This window comes from Chelmon rostratus, chromosome 16, assembly GCF_017976325.1.
Source record: "Chelmon rostratus isolate fCheRos1 chromosome 16, fCheRos1.pri, whole genome shotgun sequence".
NCBI classification, from domain to species: Eukaryota; Metazoa; Chordata; class Actinopteri; order Chaetodontiformes; family Chaetodontidae; genus Chelmon; species Chelmon rostratus.
In genome coordinates, this window is record NC_055673.1 from 13867558 (window position 1) to 13888503 (window position 20946).

Genomic DNA, 20946 nt, shown 5'->3' on the forward strand with positions numbered 1-20946 from the left:
AAACCACGCGGGCTCATTGTGAACACTTGCACCTGAAACGCTGGAACGAGGCGAGATGATCCGGGGAAAAAAAAATGTGTGCATGTAGTGTATGTAAGTTAGATGGTACAGAAGGTGTGTGATTGCTGGGAACGTTAGGGATCAGTGAGGCACAATGGGAGGGTCTGGGTGCAGGGTGTTCAGGGGGAAGCTCCATGGGACTAGGCCGGGTGGGATGAGGACAGTTTTTACAAGGTCCTGCTATGTCAGCGTACTCTTCCATCACTGAGAGCAATAACTCTGAACATCAGTCAGAAGAACACCAGACCAAAGAGTATGCATAATCAAGTATAGATATTTACACATGCAGGATATACTGTGTGCCATATTGAAGCCAATGAAAAATTAAGGAAAGATGTTTATGAAAGTACTTAGTTGCACATATTCTTTCATAGAGGGAAGCAGATTCAAAAGTATTGACGAGGAAACAGACTGAATGAGATGTGTGATTTGGGGGAAACTAAAAGGAAGTCTCATTTCTTTTGGACTCCACATACTTTACCGATTTAGGAGCATCAGCTTTTTTTTTTTTAATGAAATGGCACATCAAAAAAAAACAAAACAAAATATTCTGGTGAGCAGATGATCAAAAACGAATCTGGATGCCTTTAAGTGTGTTATTTGTCTATTAATTATTTATTATATGCTTTTGCCATTAATTTAACAAATCAGACAATGACGATATGATTGTGAAAGTTGTTGATTTTCTATATTCATGGAGTTTTGTTTTTGGTAGATTGAAAAATATATATGCAGCACTCTGGATCTAGCTTTTTGAATTTGTGATGTCTCATGAGATACAATAGTAAAAGCTATATTTAAGTATTCATAGATATAAACACATGGCACAGACCCATACAAACGCATGTGCACTTACAGCACGGGTGCCCAAACTTTTGATGAGTGATTTATATTAGTCTTATAAAGTAGTTTTTGAAATCAAGCTTTATGATGGCCTAGCCTTATCCCACAGGCCCCGCTTTGGGCAGCCCTGAGTTACAGTCTCTCTTGTCATGTGTGCTTTCCTTTCAGCTTTCAGCATTCCTGTCAAAAACACGACAAACATTAACTTTCCCTTGATCATTATAATAATTGTCATCTCCACTCCACAGCACAGCACATAAATATACCATTCCCTCTCCTCGAGTTAATTTTGGCGTGTAAATGTGTTTGTGTGTTTTGCATGTCTGTGCCTCAGTGTAAACACCTGGGTGAACATCTGCCTCAGAGAGGGCGAGCGTTCCACCCCGGAGAGAGGACGCCCTCCTGTTTGAAGTGGGAGAAATTGCAGGTCTGCTGAATTAGCCATGTTGAGCGAATCGTCACATACTGTATATCAACAGGCTGTGTCAGTGAAAACGACCAGGTGTTCTCACTTCACTGACACCACGTTCAACAAACACTAATAGAAGGGTGAGCAGACCTGCTGCGTCCAGCGCAGACGCCTTGGAGAAGTGACTTCAACTTGCATTCCTGCATGCAATTACTCACCTGTGAAACTCTTTAATGGGATGCGAGTGAATGCATTGCTCACGTTAAGTTACACATCAACTCTAAGTACACATTTGGTCTTGTTGCTATTTCACAAGCTCATAGTCGATCTTTTTTCTTAGAGAATTTCCTGCTGTTGAGATGGGGTCATTCACTGAAAATCCACCCCTGGCAGCCATACCTTTTGAACATATATTTTTTTGCAATGTGATTTTCTGAGTTGAAGAAAAGACCAGGACTTCGACCTGGAGAACAATTCATGCTTTTCAATCTTTAACTATAATCCTTCTCAAGATTCACTCAAACTACTTATTGTGTTCAAAAATCCTGTGATAGTTGCTCAAAATTTAATAATTCACATGTGAGAGGATGAATGAATAAGAATATGACCACCAGCCTCACCTCCTCAATTTTTACAACCCTGGTGCTGTGAAATTCGCAATTTCTCTTCTGCAGTAAATAGATATTACTCAGCCTTTAGCTGATTTTCTAAAATGTGAAAATTTGCCAAGTCATCCCACTGGCTATTAAGACCTGGCCTCAGTGAAAACCTTCCAGCAGGTTATGAAAGCATCTGGAGAAAAAGCACACGATATTACAGAGCTTATCTCTTCACAGCAGCCACGGGGACCAAGTATGGAAACTTGGATCAAGGGATCTGTCCAGCAACTGTTTACATTTCTCTCATTGTTTCTGCGTCACCAAGTAGCCAAAGCATTCATTACCTCAGCGGCTACTGCGCTTCTCCTCCCAGCTGATGGCGAGTAATGAAGGAGCACCATGAAGGAGGAAGCAGTTATTAAAGTCATGGGCAGAGGAACAATCAGTGGCTGCAGACCCCACCCTCGTACCCCGGTCCAGGAACTTGATCTTCTTCTCAGGTTCTGTGTGGCCTGTTGTGCAACCAAACACAAACAGCCTCCCACCGCTTTTCCATGTGCTGTCTGTGCTTGAGTGCACTCAGGGGGACGTCAACAAACATGTTGTGGAAGATCACGCTGGCTGCCAGAGGCAAAACTCTTTCCCATGAACAAGAACTTACTTACTTAGAAAACCTACATTTAACCGTGTGTTTAAGGGATTCCTTGTCAGAAGTACTGAAGCAGGGCCAAATCAAATAGCTTAAGGAGGAATCCTGCGACAAACATATATACTATATACCTTTCATGTATTGTTCTCTGCTGCTGGACTAATATTTCTGCACTCTATACTTCCTCACATTATGTTTCGCCTACCATTATAAAGTGTCTCCTGAGGGGAAAAATTATTTCAGATATCTGTGATCATGAATTTGCACCAAAGTAAAAAGTTGGAGGATTAGGAGGATTAGTAGATAATTGAATGATGTTTCTTAACAGTCTGCAACCTTATCAAATATTTGATCCTGATTCATTCTGTAACGCAATGCCCTCATCCCTCATTCTGCTATAGTGGCGGTGTGCTTTAGTGCTGCCATCTCCTGGTGGCTTCTCAGAACAGCTGCAAAAATCACACTAAAATCTGAGTACCAATTTCGTTGAATGTGCCAAAATAATGTGCTAAAGGAAGTTAAATAACACAGATGTCGTGTGACATTTTTCAGACATGTGATTCATTTTATTTTGTTTGTTTTCCCGCTGTGCTATCGTCATGACTATTCCTAAAAAAAATCCATCTTGCAAGAATGGGACTTTAAGAAAGCATGTTCAGCAGAGCAGCAGAGGCCTCCAGGAGCAGCATCAGACGTCATCTCTTCAGTAGATCAGTCCAGACTGCCTTCTGTTTGTCCTCAATTCAAACTGGCATTGTCCTCTTTTTTTTTTTTTTTAGACAAACTGTCTGTCTCCCTCTAGCGTGGGCCGTTTCCTCTCCTGCATTCACACATTCTGTAGGCACATATGTAGAAAATACCTGCAGACAGACGACAGACGAGATGTATTTGGTAATGTGCAAAATTACATTCAATAGGTCTGCTAGAAATAGCTAAACAAACTGGCTTTGGAGAGTATTATGTGTCCAAAGATGATTTTGATAAGGAATTTGTTTTACAGTCAGAACTCTGCTTGAAATTATTTTAAGCTTGTATTCATGCTGTTTCAATAAGACTAAATATGATCTCAGATTGTGCAGCAAACGTATTATTTTCTTGAATATTTGACAGGAACTTCTGTGGTTTTTGTTTTTGCTGTATGATAATCAGGTTTGCCCATTGTCCTCATCCTTTGTCCTTTCTCACCTGCAAAGAAGGTCATGAGCATGGCCACCCAGCCCAGTATGTAGGACCAGGAGAAACGCCAGTCACCGAAACGCCTCCCCAGGAAGTTGACTGTCACTCCAGTATAAATGGCCATACCCAGCAGAACAAAGAAAGCTGAGAGGGAGAGAGGAAGGTGCATGTCAGTTGTGGTTAAGGTAACAGTAAGTGTACATGTGTGTCCATTCAGAGGAAACGAGACTCACTGGAGACAAAAAACATGATCCCTGCAGCAAAGGAGTGGTTGAACCTTTCAAAGGAGGAGAAGTGAGAGAAGGACATGATGCCAGCGATGATGCCTGCGAAGCACGACATCCCTGAAAGGATCATGAAGGCCCTGGTGGCATTCCAGTAAGCTGCAGGGAAACAGGTAGAAATCATCAAACATGTCTTCCTAATAAACGTCCTTAATTACTTCGTATTTATTACACATGGGGATTATACACAGGATCTTTTTCCGATGCAGAAAGATAACAGTTGATTCAGTGATTTTCACCTTTAAAGTGTCCATTTATTGTTCTGTGGACAGAAATTTTATCTTCTCTCCAGATATGACTGTAGTTTTTAGCTCAGGGACACTCACTCTAACCAGCTCATCATTTTGCCTGTCAATAAAACCCTTCAGCTCTTTGCATACTTGACACAATCCAGCTATAGGTAAGAATACGGCATCAGAAAGCATTTCTCACATTGTTTTAAAAATGTCTGTCTCTTGTGTTAGCTGGTGCTCAAATATACGCTGTATAAACTTCAGGCTGGGGCTCAAGGCCTGGCTCACGGCACACTGCAAACGTCAAAACCTGTGTGAAAATTTGTGAGCAACCCACCCCCCTCAGAGAAACACAGTCTTGATTTGTCCTGACTGTTATCTTGGTCTGAAAGACACCCCAAGCGTCTTACCTATGCTGTCAGTCTGCATGTAGCACTTGTTGGACATGCAGTACCTCCACAGACCCTGGTGTGCGTAGTTCCCAGAGAGACGGTACTGCATCCAGTAGTCCGTTGCAGTGGAGACCACCAACAGGATGTTACCAACAATAGCACAGAACAGGCCCCCTCCCATGAAGCTGTACATCTTGAGCTGAGATAACGGGGCCTCTGCAGAGCAACTGGAACGTAGTGAGGAAAAACCATGGAAGTTAAGGGTACTGCAGATCCTGGAAAATCATGTTTCACTACTCATGTACTACATGCACACACACACACACACACACACACAGACAGCGTGTCAAGTCAACATCAAGTTAACATGTTTGCACTACAGTATATACATACATACTATCTCAAGACCTGCAGCTTATAAGGTTGAAAATATAATTGCTAAAATAAACAAATGAAATGCATTCTTGATGCGGTGCTATGTGTGACACAGCATATGTTTAAAAATGTCTCAAGACTCAACGTGTTCATACAAACTCTTTAACACACACAAAAAAAGAAGGATCCATGAAAAAGGACGACTGAAATCTAATCAGTCAAATTCAACACTGCATTTGAAGCTCTGTTTGATATGAAGCTGGCCAATCATAACTCATTCCACAATGAGAAAAACCACAGAAATATGAAACTAACAAACCCACATTCAGCGCACATTCTTAGCTGCTTTAACCCCTTGATTTCTTAACTGAAGCAGCGTGGATCCCCACAAACTTTTTGTCAAACACATTTACCTTTTCTTTAGTAGAAACATCACTAGCTGATGATGCAAGCAAAACCACAGCGAAAGCTATAATGTTGCAGTTTGTTGTTGTTCCCCTTCCCAGTCCTCGTGTCACAGCAGTGCTTGTTCAGCAGTAATGAGGTTTTATCTGATTCTGCAAGCCTTTGTCCGATCACAGTCGTCATAAATGAAAATGTATTCCTCTAGGATGCAGACACACACACACACAAGAAAAAAAAACAGCCTGAAATTTGATCCCTTACCTTGTTTCTGGAAATGCACCCTCTCTTCTGCCTACCTCTTTGAGGTAAAGATAGGAACAGGTGGAGGGGAAAAGAGAGAGAGCTGGTTCTCACTCGTGGGGGAAAGAGAGAGAGTCATGGACAATACTACAACCACAAACGTTGTCCCCTCGCTTTTTCTGTTGATGAAAGCAAAATCCTTTGCAGCAATCAGTGTCCCTGTGTGGGATGCACTTGAATGAGACACCGTAGGGGCCACAACACATGTGACATATGAGTGTGTGTGTGTGTGTGTGGCGTTCGTGGGGCCTTAGACGAGGGGTGGTGGTCCAGGTTTCTTTTTTGGGCGGTTTTGTTTGTTTGTAAATGGTGTGCTCTAGAACTGGGGATATGCATAGGTATGCAGGACTGTCTGTGTCAATGCGACATGCTGAAACACACATTTTTCTTTCACTGCTGTCACACTGTGGCGGTGTGGAGGGACACATATAGAGGGAGCGCTCTATACATGCACTGTCTCTCTCCCTCTACTATAGCCTTGTTTTTACTAGTATCCAATATAATGTATGTTTTATAACTTGAGCGCTATCTTACAGATTATACTGAGATGAATATTTAGTAAAGAAGTATAGAACTAATATGACTGACAAAAACACATGCAAAAAACACATAAGAATGCTCTCTCTCTCCAGAGCTCTCTGCCACACACGTAATAACAAAATGTGACCTTTTCAAATCTTGTATTAAATACACAAAAGATTAACATACAAAACATGGCATGGTATATACATTCAGTGTTTGTACACTGGAGACAGTTAGGAGAGTTTAAATCAGAGCATACACTAACAACAGGGGTTGTGTGTGAGGGTATGAATTTGTCTGTGTGTGTTTGGTGTATGCATGAGAAAAAAAATGAATAAGAAAAGACAGATACTGAATGCAGTGGTGGGGGTCTAGAGGTTAGAGTGACCCCCACTGAGGTGCCTTCGGGCAAGGGCCAACCACTCCAGTGGAGCTACTTGTGGCCAGCAGATTAGACTGTGTGCTGGGCAACTTCCAGGTGTGTATATGTGAATTTTCCAAGACGACCTTGTTTTCAGCGAAGCCTCCTTATGTAAATTTGGCTCAAAATTTATCACTGTAAGAGAGGCCAATGCCAGGCTGAGCCAGTCCATAAACTGCTGTTGCTGGCACCTCTGGCCCAAATCCAGGGCAACAGAGGAGCCGGTGTGACACCGGATGACTCCTGAACCGGGCAGCATCACTCAGACAGGCTGGATTAACATTATTATTTCCATGTTTTACTGTATTGTACAGGAGAAGAACACGTCTAGCATGTTTGCCTGCAGTAGTCACTTCATACCCTGCCTCACTTTACTGGCCATCATAGCCTGTCTGACTACCTGCAAGCTGCTACTCCAACTACTTACACTTTTTATACTCTACTTTATATTTATACTTTTCTATTTTTTTACACCACTGTTTTATAGTTTTCCGTATTGCACTATATGTTTGCACCTTATTTTATAGCTTTTTTTATACCTTGCACCTATAATGTGTCGGCTGAACATTTGCCTCACTCCCACTGAATGTTGCATTATTCATTCTTTATGTTTAGCACCAGGGACCAGAGGGAACACAATTTACTTATAGATGACAGTAAAGTCACTCTTCTCTCTGAATATTAGACCAGCTTTGGGCTCGTCCAAGAGTTGCAGGTTTTATCCCTTTCAGAAATGGCCACAAACCCACAGGAAGTACTCTCAACATCAGGCAGGTATTCATGTATATTCACAACAAAACACAGCCCTCCTGGGATGAGAGTCATCTATTTAGGTAACAAAAAAAGCCATTTATTTTATCTCGTGGTTACCACATTGTGCTATTATAATTAATCGGTTGACCAAAACTAGTAATTAAACCTGACATTTCATATGAACTAGACAGTCACTGTTAGCATGCACATAACAGATGCAGAGAAAGAATGGCTTCATATTTGCAACAGAGCAGTTGATGATGTTGTGATGTGATGACAGTTTGACTCCTCAGACTGAGTAACAGATGCAAGTGTGGAAATAGCAACAATCAACAATGGCAATTAATCATATGCAATCTAGATAAACATGTTATTTCATACTTCACGACAGACGCTCCTGGGTTATGTGGACAGTGTGGGCACGACCATATGTTTGTTGTGAGTTTAAACTTGCATGTGAGCAAATTTCGTTGGAAGAAGTGCTTTAATTTGTAACGGCCGAAGCATGCAATGTGTTTAATTTGTTATGTTTTACCATTCAGATCTGTTGCTCTTCCTGAGTCTTCTTCCATTGTTTTTCCCATTTTTTGGGAAAAAATGTCCTTATCTGAAATGAGGGCAGAGGGTGTCAGATGCAACACACATAGTAAAGCCTGTTGAAAAATTTGTGATTTGGGATGTTGAGCTAAGTTAATAAAATCAACTAAACCGTTTCACTCTGAAGTTGCAAGTATTTTTTTTTTAAATTAGTGACCCATTTATCATTTTATATGTTAATAAGTCCTGAAAATTTTCCATCACAATAAGCCCTAGTCCAAAGTGATGTCTTCAAAAGTCTTGAATATCCCAACTTCCCTGACACAGGGCATCTATCAAGTCAAATGATTTCCTGTTTTTATTGAAGCAATATAACTCCTCTTCTAAGAGACATGACATTCAGCTTCTTTAGCAATCCTAACATAAAACTGTGTCAACAAGAGAAATTTCAGGGGAAACATATTTTTTTCTATTTATTTATTTATTTTCAGACTTGTATTGGAGATCAACGCGCAAGCATTCGTTCTGGAAAGAGGTTTGACCTCTCATGACCCGGAAGCTGACGCCAGACCCGAGCTGTTCCATCGGCGGAGTAAAGATGGCTGACCAAGGCGCCGCAGATCCTGGTAATAACAACAATAATAAACCTGAAGCATCGGAGGGAACTATTATTAAGGTCACAGTAAAAACCCCTAAAGACAAAGAAGAAATCGCCATCGCAGAAGATGCCTCTGTCACTCAGGTTTGTTGATTTCGCAGGTGGGGAGCTGGCTGGTGCGGTTCAGCGCCGTGCTCTAACGTCATGCCCCTGCCCACAACTTCAGTTAGGAAGCTAGTTAGCCGTGTGAACATTAGCATAGCATCGTCTCTCTTACCGGCTAACTGATAGTGTGTGAAATCAAAGAGGTTGTGTCTAATGAAAGTATTACTGCTTGTATCAACCGTTGTTCAGTGTTATCAACGTCGTTGACACCCCAAAGAGCGATGTAACCACGTTTATATTTCAGATGGCTAACCGGCTAGCCAGCTAACGGTAACAGTTAGCTATCGAGCTAACTTAGCTTGCGAGCTGAGCCAACGTTAGCTAAGTATGTAGCCAAACAAGTGTCAGCTGACGGGTTGCGCTCTTGCTGTGCTCGTTGCAACAAGCAACAATGGCCTGACAGAACCACAGAAGTGGTTTTGGGGGGATGAAATTGCCGAATGTCTTTCATTTCCCATTTCGGCTAAACAGCTTTCAAAATGCTAATGCTACCATCACTCTAGAACATTCTCACTGCTGCCACTGAGTCATTCAGCTTTCTAGGGAATATACAGTATTCTCAGCTACTGTTGGCTTGGCGACGTGTTACTGTGAAACTATAATGCAACCCATGAAGCCAGACACAAATCGTAGTTTCTTTAGCTTTGTTTGCCATCTGGTCAAGCTATTGTGATTACTGTGTGGTCTTGAGTGGCCGTTTTTGTCTGGTTGTATGTTCCATGGGTATATATTCACGTGTTTCATGTTCAGACATTGGATTTAGATCTCTCATGTCCAAGTGAGTCATCCCTAGCCACCTTAGGCTCTATGATTTGCATCATGCAAACATTTGTCATTCTTTGAGATGCACATACAGTGGTGTGAAATAGTTAAAGCTGAGAGCTAAAGTGAATAACAGCATTCATTGTTCTCTATCCGCTATTTTGATGCCTATCAGCTACAACAAGGTGGTTGCTAGTCTTGCAGGGGTGCACACATGACTATAATATAAGCAAACAGCTGTTTGAAATTATACAGTATTAATAGAACAAGAAAGGCGAAACAAAGCAAGCTTAAACATCAGAAAGTAAGTGAAATGATCTTGCACATGAAACAGGAAGACAATAAAAATTAAATACGAGAACAAACTGTCAGAGTAAACGTCAACAAATATATCCTAAACAATTGAAACAAAAATAAGAACATCTGTTTGTGGTTAATTCACTTTTTTCAGCTACTTTTGATCTATCTTGTGTTTGTGGTCCGCATATGTCAGGCAGAAGAAACTCTACGAAAAGCAGTTCTCATCATAATTTGTTTGTGGCCATAATACAACCAGGTGACTGGGCATATAAATAACATGCTTTTATTGAATTTTGTATGATGGGGATCATCCTCTGTCCCCTGTCTCATCTGTTTCAGTTATCAAAATTCATAACCTGTATAACTTAATATTTTGTTGTGTGGCCATATCGGCACTACAAGTAGCTGATTTGAGTGCAATGTTAAGATAAAATACCTCTTATGTACAATTATAGTAATTGTAGAGCAGTTTTCTTCAGGATGAGACCGTTTTACTGTACTAATTATGCTTCCCACAGTAGTCGAAGAGTAACGGTTATTTGGCAAATTTGGAGTGTTTAGACCTCTGCTAATAGGATAAGCACAGAGGACTTTGCTGGAAACTAGAATTTAGGGACTGAAGGTTGCAACAGAACAGAAACACGTTTGAGCAGTACCACTCACATAAAAACCATCTTATTGTTAATATTATCCTTTTCATTTCCTGTTTCTTTCTCACCTCTCCCTCTTGTCCTATTTCCTCTCTCATCTCTCTTTATTTCTTGCTATATTTCAGTTTAAAGAAGAGATCTCGAGGCGATTCAAAGCCAAACAGGACCAGTTGGTTCTGATTTTTGCAGGGAAGATCTTGAAGGACGGCGACAGCCTCAGCCAGCATGGCATCAAGGATGGCCTGACAGTTCACCTAGTCATAAAGACAGCACACAAGTAAGGCTGTTTTATTATACACAGCATGTTGGCTCAAGAGATCATTTTGTAGCAGGACAGTAAGAAAGATTCATTCTCCTTGGAGAACAATCTTGATGCAGAATTCAGTTAACTGCCGCCGTATTTATGTTTAACTTCATTGAGTTCCAGACTAACTATCAGCTTACGTAAGTACTGAATTTCTCACACACTTACAAATTATCCCTGTAGGGCAGGAGATGGCGGTAGCACCTCGGCCTCTAGCTCAACCTCCACTCAAGCAGGCAATACCTCCACCTCTAGTCCGGGCACCAACCCCTCCTCCACAGCAGGCTCTACTGGCACTACCGCACCACCCACACAGACGCCCAACATACTGAGTGAGTCCACCTGTGTCTAACCATTCACATTCAAACACCTTTTTATTTGTTCAGCACCACAAAGATAATGTGTGTAACCATCACGCACCCATCTGGCCTCCCTCAGCTGGCTTCGGTGACCTGGCTGGTCTGGCTGGACTGGGCATGGGCTCAGCTAACTTCATGGAACTGCAGCAGCAGATGCAGAGGCAGCTCATGTCCAACCCAGAGATGCTTTCTCAGATCATGGAGAATCCGCTGGTGCAGAACATGATGTCCAACCCGGACCTGATGAGACAGATGATCATGGCTAACCCTCAGATGCAACAGCTGATGGAACGCAACCCTGAGATCTCCCACATGCTCAACAACCCTGAGCTCATGAGACAGGTAGATGAAATGGAGAGGCACTGAATTGCGCTTAGTTACTTAGTTGTAGCATAGGCACGACAACATTGGATTTCCATTGCATTTTTGTCTGTTTATCCAGGATTCTACTTGTTCTGTTGAAAAGAAACTTTGACTGACTTACCTCCTCTCCCCTTTTATCTCTCCTCCCAGACTATGGAGCTGGCCAGGAACCCGGCCATGATGCAGGAAATGATGCGAAACCAGGATCGGGCTCTGAGCAACTTGGAGAGCATCCCAGGAGGTTACAATGCCTTGCGGAGGATGTACACAGACATCCAGGAACCCATGTTCAGCGCTGCCAGGGAACAGGTATCTGGGAGGGATGTTTACTGATCAAGTCTTGATTTGTTTGTGCTCCTTTAATCCCTTTAGGAATCGTTTTCACATGTGCTATAACCTTTGTCATGGTTTTATTGTCTAATCTCTTCCCCTGTAGTTTGGCAGCAACCCATTCTCAGCTCTAGGTGGGACCTCTGAGTCTGGTGCCCAGCCATCACGGACAGAGAACCGTGAGCCCCTGCCTAATCCATGGGGGCCACCGAATTCCTCTAACCCTTCTGAGAGTGGAGGGGGCACCACAGGAAGCGCTAGCACCACTGGGGGCACCAACCCCAGCGTGTCTAACCCTTTGGGCATCAATCCTGGCAGTCTGGGCAATGGTAAGACAGCAGGCTATGATTCTCAGTACACCCTGCACACTAGTCTTTTATTTACTTATCTGTATATGCATATACTGTATATAACTAACCCCCTTTCTTTTCTGTGTGTTGTAGGGATGTTCAACAGCCCGGGCATGCAGAGTCTACTGCAGCAGATCTCAGAAAACCCCCAGCTGATGCAGAACATGCTGTCTGCTCCCTACATGCGCAGTATGATGCAGTCACTGGCTCAAAATCCAGAGTTGGCCTCCCAGGTATGGAACGGAAGGACGTGGGCGAACACACCCACCATATAGAAGACACCCACAGATGTAGTCGTATTACAAAGCAAATCTTGCTTCTTTAGATTCAGAGCTTGCTCTTTCTTGTTCAGATTGTGTACCACAAATGGAATCGATTGGTTATATTGGACTCTGCAGTTTGCAATGAAGTGTAAATAGTAGGATCTAGCTTGGCCTGTTGTGCATTAGGCCAATAAGACCAGTATTTAGTGCATACTCACCAGAGGGGATTGTCTGCTAAGCTCACTTGCATTTCAGCGAATTGTAAGAAGAAATAAATAACACTGCTCTGAATTAATTGCTTCTAATAAACAATGCTGACTGTACTGATCACCAGAACGACCTCACAGTGGAGTGTTGGTTCTTTCTGCTGGTTCTAAAGCATATATAATTCAAATATCAACCATGTTGAGTAAGCAGCATAACCAGATGCGTGCGAGTGGCACATTGGCTTCACGGTCTTTCTTTTTCTCTCTCTCTACTAGGTTTTGATGAATAACCCCTTGTTTGCTGGGAACCCACAGCTGCAGGAACAGTTCAGATCTCAGTTGCCCATCTTTCTGCAGCAGGTAGCACACACGTTCCAGCCTGATAGCTCAGCCCTGGATTTTTACGCTTTTCTGTCAAAGCAAGCATCAACCTCCAAGGCTGAGAAATAGAGCCAGCGCACAAGTGACAAAATTGCACTTCCTTAAATGGCAACTTGAGGGGGGTTTCAAAAGCGAGTCAATCCCCATAGACCTTCATGTTAAAATGCTCAACCTTACAACAGAAATAAACATGTTTAAAGCCTGGTACAAAAATGTTTTTATAGCTATAGCTAATTTCCTTAATTCATGGCAACTGTGCAGGTGTGAATTTTTATATAACTGACTCGTTTAAATTATATTAAGGCTTCAAGTTTGCATAATTATGGGCATGACCACTTTCTTCAGAAACCTATTGGTGATGTGATAGAGACTACATCCATGTTTTATACAGTCTGTGTTTCAAAGACACAGACTGTCTTAGTGACATAACGGCCCATAGGGGGCAATATACTGTAACAAGCCTGGATCCTGGTATTGTGAAACTTAGCAGAGATGTTTATCTGCACATGCTCAACATTTTTGTCTGGAAATGAGGAGATGTCTCCCGTACAGTTTTGGCCACCAGTTTTGACATTTTGAATTTTTCCTAATTCATAGTTCCAGACATTTGGCAAGTGCGTGGCTTAAGCGTGCTTTTATTTACCTATTGATTTTTTAAAGTTAAGTAAATGTAAATGGACTGCAAATCGATCATTGATCAGTTGGTTAATTCATTGCTACACTCTCTGTTTGGTTGCAGATGCAGAACCCAGAAGCCCTGTCAGTGATGACCAATCCCCGGGCTATGCAAGCTCTAATGCAGATCCAACAGGGTCTACAGACACTGCAGACAGAAGCACCAGGCCTCATGCCCAGGTATGCTCTCACAGACAGACATAACACGTGGTGCATTTTTTTTTGTTGAAGGTTTGTTTTTTTCCAACTCTTTTTTTTTTTTCCTTTTCTTCTCTTTTGACGTAGTTTGATGTCAGGTGGAGTTCCTGGCATGCCCACAGGTGGCGTTCCTGGCATGCCCACGGGTGGAGTTCCTGGCATGCCCACAGGTGGAGTTCCTGGCATGCCCACAGAGAACCCAGCCTCCTCACCCAGCAGCGCAGGAACGAACGCCGCCCAGCAGCAGCTGATGCAACAGATGCTCCAGATGTTTGCTGGAGGAGCTGGTGGAGGAAGTGCAACGGTACACACACACACACATGCACTGATATTACATCCTTCACATCTGTAAGATTTTTTTTTTGAAGTTCCATTCATCTTCCCCCTGTAGACCCAGACCCCAGAGGTGCGGTTCCAGTCCCAGCTGGACCAGCTGAGCGCCATGGGCTTCATCAACCGCGAGGCCAACCTGCAGGCCCTCATCGCTACTGGAGGAGACATCAACGCCGCTATCGAGAGACTGCTGGGCTCACAGCCCTCCTAAAGACATACAGTACATACTGACACACAGACACATGCATACATACATACCTGACTCATCAACACACCCAGCATCTACAGAGAACCAAGAGAAATTTTAAGTGTATTGTCCCAAACTTTACAGAAGAAATGTGGGCAGGATCCGTAAGACCCTCATTCCCTAAACCCCATACTTTCTCTTTTTGGCGTCAATCAACCAGATCTCTGTCTCAGAGTGCTGCTGTAGAGCCGGACTGAACCACTCTCAACTTGAGGGGGTGTTCTGGTGCAGAGAGAAGGAACGAAAACCTCTCCTGAAAAGGGATTCCCAACCATTTCTTCATTCATTGTTTTCTTCAAATAAAACTGGAGTCAAGTGTGCAGACAGACATTGACATAATTCAGATTAAACCCGTGCTATGTGATTGGCTGTCGGCTCTGTTTCATACATGGCCAGTGTGAGGCAGTTTGTTAGCATTTAACTAGCAAATCAATACATGAAAAAATTCTGGTAAACAGATAGTAATCCTGAGCAAGAACAGAAAGATATCTCATCTATACAGACATTCAACCTCATTCCTCCCTCTTTCCCCCGTTCTTGACATTCTACACAAATAGCTGTTTCTGCCCAACAACTTTTACTATTTATTGCAAACGCTTAAGAAAATGACGCCCTCCACACTTCCCTAAACTTGTAATTTGTCATTCCAAATAAAAGTGCCCACTCACGGGTGCACAGTGTCTTCTCCTTCTGAGGCACCACTGCTGTGCCTTCTGTCCTCCCCTGCCCTAGAAGAGCATTGTCGGGCAAATTACACCCCAATTCAGTCGGTAAATTAGAACCCCCCCCCTCAATAAATTCCACACAGCATCTTCCAGAACTGTAACCATGATCAGATATCACATTGTAACAGCTCCGGAGCACGGGACGCTGTTAGAAATGAACATGAATGAAACAAACAAGCTTTCCTTTCATTTTAATCTGATTCCTCTTTTTATTCTATTTTTCTTCTTTTGAGGTGCAGTTAGTACCTAGAGATAATCATGATTTGTCTCGCATAAAATAAACGTGGAAATCAAGTGAGCAAAAAAGTAAATAAATAATGGAAAGGCTTTACAAACAGTAATGGTATGGTGGCACCATATGTTTCTAAAATCAAGTTCTAGGTTGTCTTATTTTTTTTTCCTTTTGAAAATCTCAGCATTGTAGTTGTGGTAACCTTGGCAACTGCTTCTATAGCTGCTTTGTCTGTTGACCTCAGCTGAAAAAAAAAATCCATCTCCCAATTGAACATGTCGAAACTAACTTTTAACAGTACTGTACTAAAAAAAATAAAACATGGTCAAAAACGGTCTACACTCTGTGTCAGTTGATTACAGCCTCGGGACGGTGCAAGGTGGCGCCTGCAGCATTCTGTGAACTTTTTCTGGCCTTGAAGTTCAATTAAAGTAAATTAAATTTCTGCTCTGCTTCTTTTTGTTGTTTAACATCAAAATGTAGCATATTGACGTGAGCCACCGTTTGTTTGGTACAACTATGGCCAACAATTTTACCGTTACCATTTGTACCAGAAATTACATAGAGAAGATCTGTGCCTTGTAATCTTTTATTCATAAGCAGGTTTTTGCCAAACGTCTAATTAATTATGGGTAATTTTACAGAACATGCAAAAATTTTCTACAAGGAATGATATAATTCAAGAGAGTTTTGAATAATAAATAACTTGAGAACTTAGATTTACTTTGGTAGACTATTTCCTTAAAGTCCTTTAATTATATATGGATTTGTAAAATAAAGTGTTTCCCAATTTTATATTAAACAGTGTTGTCATAGGATGGATTAGTCAGTATAATCACTGCCGTTATTGTGTGAAACTCTGATAGTTGCAGCTGTATTCAAATCAATGTGTTTGGGCTGTGTTCCATAAAGCATTAATATGACCACATGTATGATCAAAATATGAGTATTAGCACAGCAGGTGAAATCACGGTCTCTGACCACATCCCTCATGGCATCAGTGGCAAAATGGCGTCGTGCTCTGGTACACAGACCCACCAGTTAGGTGAGGTTTACTGTCAAACAAATGATCTGAGTCACTGAGTGAAAGGCGAGTGTAGGAGAGGGTGGAGCCTGTTCCTGATGACTAGCTGCAAGTGGTTCTACCTGTTCCACCTGCTCTCCACCCCCCCTCTGGCCGTCCCACAGGTGTCTCCTGCAGGACTCCTGCCCTGCCTGTCCTCAATCAGGAGTTAACCTGCCTGAGAAGGAAGCGGGTGGGTGCAGCTGAACCTGTTCTCTTTTTCTTGTCCATTTTCACCTTTACTCTTTCTCTCTCTCTCCACACCGGAGGGAGAGGAAGAGGAGTGAAGCTGTATTTGTTTTGCTCTCTCGTCTTTTTTTTTTTTTAACCAATACTGAAAGTGGCTTCAGAATATTTCCCAAGTGAAACAGGAATATTTCACCACTCGGTCCAGCATGGGGTCTGACGAGTCGTACAATTTTGTCTTCAAAGGTGAGTCATGCTTACTTAAGCTGTAATTGTGTAAGAAGAGATAAAAGATATACAGCGTGTGTTACTTCAGTTGATGTTAGACCTGTCAGGTGCAACTGGTCCTAACTTCCTGCTTCTATTTTCGCAAGAGTAAGAGAGGGACGGAAGTAAAGCAGGTAGTGGTGTTTTTCTGTCGCTATGGCTATAAACCATTTGACCTTTGACCTGTTAGAGAAACATATGATTTTATCCTGCCTCACTAAAGAGGCTTGCATGTCTCTTTTCTCTGACTAAGATAAACCGGCTAAGATTTTCCATTCCACTCATTCCAAGATGAAGTCAGTCACAGGGTTGGTCTGCCTCATTTATGTGATGTCACAGTGTCTCGTGAGTGGTGACAGGAAGTCTACACGTGTTAGAGGAGATATCTGATTCATCACAGAAAGTTCTAGTTCTCACCATTTGGCTCTTATATTGTTGGACTCAATGTGCCATTACACAGTCAATAGAAGGCTCTATGGTTATTGTGCTTATAAAGAATGAAGTCTGACTCCTCTCGTCCGTCTGTTAAGTGGTTCTGATAGGGGAGTCTGGCGTTGGAAAGAGCAACCTGCTGTCTCGATTCACTAAGAATGAGTTCAATCACGACAGTCGCACCACCATCGGCGTCGAGTTCAGCACACGGACCATTCAGCTGGACAACTTCACCATCAAAGCCCAAATCTGGGACACAGCAGGGCTGGAGCGCTACAGGGCTATCACCTCAGCGTGGGTACACACACACGCACACACACATTTATACAATATGAGTAATAGACACATAATAAAGCAGTGATGTGCTCCAGTTGAATATCAGTGCATGCAGTTAACAGCCATACCTCTGTTGCACATTTTACAACAACAACAGCCTCCAGTCTGAATGTAAGATCCAGCTCATGTATGTTTGATGCGTCTCACTGGGTGTGGACTTACAGCTACTACAGGGGAGCAGTTGGAGCACTGTTGGTCTACGACATTAGCAAGCACCTGACCTATGAGAGTGCAGAGAGGTGGCTGAAAGAGCTGTACGACCACGCAGACCCTCACATCGTGGTCATGCTGGTAGGGAACAAGAGAGACCTGGAGACCCTCAGGACCGTGCCCTCGGATGAGGCCAGGGACTTTGCAGGTCGGTTAAGTTGTGTTGTCTTTGTTTTTGAAGGTTTTCCAGTCCATGTCTGAGTTTTTCTTTTGATCATGAAAGGTGTATTTAACAGTCAGTATTGCACATGTTGTACCTTGAATGCGTCTGCATTTGTTGATTGGTGATCTTTGCTGTCCTTGCTCTCGCCCTTCAAACCAACCCAGAGAAGAAGGGTCTCATGTTCATGGAGACATCAGCGTTGGACTCCACGAACGTCGAAGCTGCTTTCAATGAAGTCCTCACAGGTAGTTCGCTCAGCGTGTCCAAACATCCTCAGTTCATCCAAGTTCTTTGAATCACCTGCCGATGTGTCTCCATTTTCTCCAGCGATCCATAAGAAGGTGGCCAGCAGAGAGGTGACCCGTGGCTCCATCAGTGCTGTAACCCTGTCCAGCCCCATCGGACCCACCAGTGAGACACAGGAGAAGGGCAGGACCTGCTGCAAGAGCTCCTAACAGCAGCTCCTGGTGCCCTGCGATGATCCGCTACCTCCTCGCCGAACCAGCATCAGGCCTGACTGTCGTTTAAGCTTAAACACGACATCATGCACACAGTTTGAAGAGCGAGGTACCTGCCTGACACTTGAGCAGTCAACATACAAACCTCTTTAAACATAACTCAAAAAAAAAAAAATAAAAATATGGGGATGCAAACATTGAGAAAGTCTATTTTCTTGTGGTGGCTGATGGGAGCTTTTTATGAGATAGCTGTGCTTTTTCCCCCCCTTTATCTTATCTTCATGTTTTTAAAGAGGCGTTGTGAAGTTGTATTGCTTTTATAAAGGAATGCACTGGGATTCATTTGGAATAAATTATTTATGTTATTCTGTCTGCATGTCCACAAAGACATGAATTTATTATCTGCATTAGACACGTTATCTAAATTAGACGAGGGAATAAGAGAGAGAGCTGATGTGAAATAAAGGCAGTGGAGGAAGGAGAACTTAAAAACCTTTGCGAAAGAAGTGATATCCCAGTGTGCAAAACTAGCCTGTTACCACAGAAAATCCTGCAACATTTTACTGCTGTTGTTAAAGTGCAGAAGTTTTTTTTAGCAAAATGTTAAATTTCATCATCTCAGTCCTGAGTATGTAGAATGTCCTCTCTCCAAGTGTTATACTTTTGTATATATGACTGTATATTACTGGAATGTTATTATTGATGCATTCACATGTGAGCAGCATACACTGTTGGAGTTGATTGAGATTAGGCACATTTTAACTAATTTATATGCTGTTGGGTAGTTTAATTTATACAAAGACACTATATATATATATATAGTTTTTTTTTTTTTTTTTTTTTTTTTTTTTTTGCAAAATAACCACAAACTAGAGGTGTCAAATAAATGCCATGGTGTAAAAAGTCATCCTGAAGTAAACTAAAAGTACAAGTTCAAGTCAAGTCAAGCTTGTGTATTGTCATTCATTCATTTACAGAATACACTGCTGAGTGAAAGCAAATAAATGAAACAGCGGACAGCAGTGCTTCTGAACCTGGTGATCAGGAAATTATTACAGATGTAGAAAATAAGAAACTATTATGGACAGCTTTCTTTCTTTTGTTTGTTCTTGTGAAATACAGTTTTATATCTGCAGATGAAACAAATCACTCTTTAATCACATCTTGTGGACCCTTTTGGGGACTCATCTTAATATTGAAGCAATATGAAGGTGTTCTGTCTCTTCTCGGCCTGTAGATGGCAGTGCTGATGTTGCAAGTTGACTTTAAAGCACCAGCGCTGAGCAGTGTGATGCATTTGTTCCCTCTCTCATTTCCATATTAACCCCAGTCCGACTCAAACTATCGTCTCGTCCCATGTTCATCCCATTAATGATCACTATATTAAGCTTGTGTGGTGCTGCTTTGTTGTCGCCATGGCAGCGACCTCTGATGCCCTCTAAGCTAAGCAGCATGTCCATGAAGTGGGGAATTCACTTGCACTTTTTTGTCCCAAATAGTAAATTCATCCACAGACGTCATGGTTTTATGTCAGTGTGTGTGTGTGTATGCAGATGATCTCCAGACTATGGATGTAATTAGACAGGCTCATATGGCACGACTGAGAGAATATAAATCTACAGCAGTGGTAGTTAATGACATTCTGGACAGATATCTCTGGCTCACAGATGTGCATAAGGAGCCTTTACTGTGGGTGTGAGTGTGTGTGTGCATGTGTGTGTGTGTGGTGTCCCCAAGCAAAATTTCTCATGCCGGAGATCATTCTACTACAGCGAAATGACCACAAATGCTTTTATTAAGTTTCCTTTATGAAAATACGATAGGGAAGGCTCTGCACCGCGCAGTAAATGTTTAATTATTTCCTGTGAACGACGATATTTTTATGGGCCGAGTAAAAGCATCTGGTGTAATAATCCACGCCGGCTGAACGGGCTGCGCAGGTTGAAAGCCTGGTCATGATGTCCATAAATCTCCCTCTGTCCTGAGCCTAGAGGTAAGGGTTATGTTTGCGAAAATGATGAAATTAAAAAATTACAATGAGGACAGTTAGATTCTCTTTTACCACTTTACAGATTTTGGCAAACTTCCCCCTGGAGCAGCGCGTAGACCACTCTGACCTCACCTTGACGGTAAAGCGCTCACAGTGGTTGGAAAGATTTGGATTTAGCACATATGTACATGTGGTGGCTATTACCCACATGCTACTAGACATGTGTAGGCTGTAAAAAATGTCTCTGAAAGAAGGACTCATGCTAAAGTGATGAGTGGTATGGAACCTCTGACCCCAACATGGAGCTGTTCATCTCCCATTTACGAGACCTCTTCCTCCAGGTCTTTGTAGGGAATCTTGACCTCCAGAGAATTTACAGTTGCAGCATCACATCTGTGTGGGGATAACTGTGACCTTTGACCCCATGAAGCATGCATCTTTT

The 20946-nt window shown here is 42.4% G+C and overlaps 3 protein-coding genes across 3 annotated transcripts; 2 read left to right on the top strand and 1 right to left on the bottom strand.

Moving 5' to 3' along the window:
* Positions 1 to 3358: 3358 nt before the first annotated feature.
* LOC121619931 (lens fiber membrane intrinsic protein-like) lies at positions 3359 to 4838 on the bottom strand. Its single transcript, XM_041955877.1, has 4 exons — positions 4664 to 4838; positions 3970 to 4119; positions 3746 to 3880; positions 3359 to 3420 (listed from the first exon to the last, which is right to left on the bottom strand). Exons 1-4 carry the CDS (start codon positions 4836 to 4838, stop codon positions 3359 to 3361), a joined length of 522 nt encoding a protein of 173 aa, XP_041811811.1.
* A 3696-nt stretch (positions 4839 to 8534) lies between these two features.
* Positions 8535 to 15734, top strand: LOC121619532 (ubiquilin-4-like). Its single transcript, XM_041955311.1, has 11 exons — positions 8535 to 8700; positions 10559 to 10710; positions 10921 to 11069; positions 11176 to 11438; positions 11610 to 11768; positions 11896 to 12118; positions 12233 to 12372; positions 12885 to 12968; positions 13729 to 13844; positions 13950 to 14166; positions 14254 to 15734. The coding sequence occupies exons 1-11, from the start codon at positions 8557 to 8559 to the stop codon at positions 14404 to 14406; spliced, it is 1800 nt and encodes a 599-aa protein (XP_041811245.1). The 5' UTR covers positions 8535 to 8556; the 3' UTR covers positions 14407 to 15734.
* An 898-nt stretch (positions 15735 to 16632) lies between these two features.
* On the top strand, positions 16633 to 19315 carry LOC121619295 (ras-related protein Rab-25-like). Its single transcript, XM_041954889.1, has 5 exons — positions 16633 to 16894; positions 17446 to 17641; positions 17848 to 18041; positions 18221 to 18301; positions 18384 to 19315. Exons 1-5 carry the CDS (start codon positions 16858 to 16860, stop codon positions 18509 to 18511), a joined length of 636 nt encoding a protein of 211 aa, XP_041810823.1. The 5' UTR covers positions 16633 to 16857; the 3' UTR covers positions 18512 to 19315.
* The last annotated feature ends 1631 nt before the right edge of the window (positions 19316 to 20946 follow it).